Genomic DNA, 1,695 nt, shown 5'->3' with positions numbered 1-1,695 from the left:
GCTGGATCAGGCAGACGCGCCCTCCAATCAGGCACTGTAGAGGCCCGCTCGCAGTGGCCTCGGAGGAGCGAGCAGCCGCCCGATGACAGCCGGGTGATCGTGTCAGAGAGAGGGAGCCATGGTTTCGTTTAGCGGGTGTCGTGACGGCGACCCCCCTCAGTCCTGCGCCGGGGGCAAGTGCCCCCCCCGGTTGTTACGCCACTGGCCAGGACCCTCCTTTGCACCCCCCTATCCCCCCCTTATCTACGCCCCTGTATATGGTGGCCTCTTCTATGTAGCTGTTCTAGGTCTTAAGTCTCTTTCTTGTTTATCTCTCTCCAGAAAGGTGATATCATTCAAGCAGCACGATTACGCTTGGCTGCTGCCCTTGACATATAGTAAGAATTCAAAGCGTCAACATCTGCGTAGTAAGGTAATCTTTTCCTTATTCAATTCATGAAAATGATTTTCTAGAGTTACACATAAAGCACTTCCAGTTCCTTACACTTCACAAATAAGTGGATATATGGTGTCCTCTTCTATGTTGCTGTTCTATGTCTTAAGTCTCTTGTTTATCTCTCTCCGGAAAGGCGATATCATTCAAGCAGCACGATTAAGCTTGAGCGCTGCCCTTGGTATAGAGTAAGAATTCAAAGTGCCAACATCTGCGTAGTAAGGTAATCTTTTCCTTATTCAATTCAAGAAAATTATTTTCTAGAGTTACACATAAAGCACTTCCAGTTTCTTACACTTCACTAATAAGTGGTTATATGGTATCCTCTTCTATGTTGCTGTTCTATGTCTTAAGCCCCTTTCTTGTTTGTCCCTCTCCGGAAAGGCGATATCATTCAAGCAGCACGATTACGCTTGGCCGCTGCCCTTGGCATAGAGTAAGAATTCAAAGTGCCAACATCTGCGTATTAAGGTAATCTTTTCCTTGTTCAATTCTATTTAACTGAATGCAGCTAATCTATGAATATTTGCTCACTTGCCCATGGTGACCACTGTTCTATCTGCATTAGAAAAATGTCTAAAGTGCAAACGGTTGCCTTCGGCAACGCAGAAACTTTTTTCCATATGTATATCAACATTAATAGCTCTGCTTGTCTTACAGGTCCCACAGATGCAAAGATCTCATGTCTGCAGAGACCATCTGTACTGATCTTACAGGCATACTCGGCTGCAGACATCAGTAAAAGATCTCATGCAGGGGCGTAGCTTAGCATTGGAGATGCAAAATATATGTGTAAGAAAGCCATTTTAAACGCATATAAACACATCTAATCGCACCCACGTGTGAATGGAGCCTTAGGAAACATACTCCCAAGCTCAGCACCACAAAGGTGTAAAACTTGCATTTAATCGCTGCTGAGCTACTTCTTGCACTTGACCAAAAGGAAACGGACAGTGGGTTCCTCCAGATTAACCAGAACCCCCGGACATCCATCGCTTTTTCACCTCCTGCAGCCTAAGACCAGTCCTATCATCATGTCGCCACATAGTTTGACCCAAACTTTGCTCGTTCGCAGTTCCCCTAAACGGCAAACTTATAGGTCAAAAGCAAATCTTCATAATGCATTGCGTAAACTGTCAGCTTGCATAGTATGGCCAATTAGTTTTCTGCCACTGTGCCAGCAGTCTCCCTATAAAAGTCAGCTCTCCCTTCAACCTTTTGTCAATGTGTGTTGGCATTGGAGTAGATAGGGACAGCTAACT

The 1,695-nt window shown here is 45.3% G+C and overlaps 1 protein-coding gene across 1 annotated transcript in view; it reads left to right on the top strand.

Moving 5' to 3' along the window:
• LOC108786309 (protein spinster homolog 1-like) overlaps positions 1–596 on the top strand; it is a 12,031-nt gene extending 11,435 nt beyond the window's left edge. The window contains exons 13-14 of the mRNA XM_018555568.1: positions 322–412; positions 570–596. Coding sequence (XP_018411070.1) covers positions 322–412; positions 570–596 — 118 coding nt within the window. The remainder of the gene's footprint in view (positions 1–321; positions 413–569) is intronic.
• The last annotated feature ends 1,099 nt before the right edge of the window (positions 597–1,695 follow it).

This window comes from Nanorana parkeri, unplaced genomic scaffold, assembly GCF_000935625.1.
Source record: "Nanorana parkeri isolate BGI_ZX_2015 unplaced genomic scaffold, ASM93562v1 scaffold203, whole genome shotgun sequence".
In the NCBI taxonomy this organism is placed as follows: Eukaryota; Metazoa; Chordata; class Amphibia; order Anura; family Dicroglossidae; genus Nanorana; species Nanorana parkeri.
Note: the sequence above shows the minus strand (reverse complement) of the source record. Positions and strands in the feature narration are given on the sequence as shown.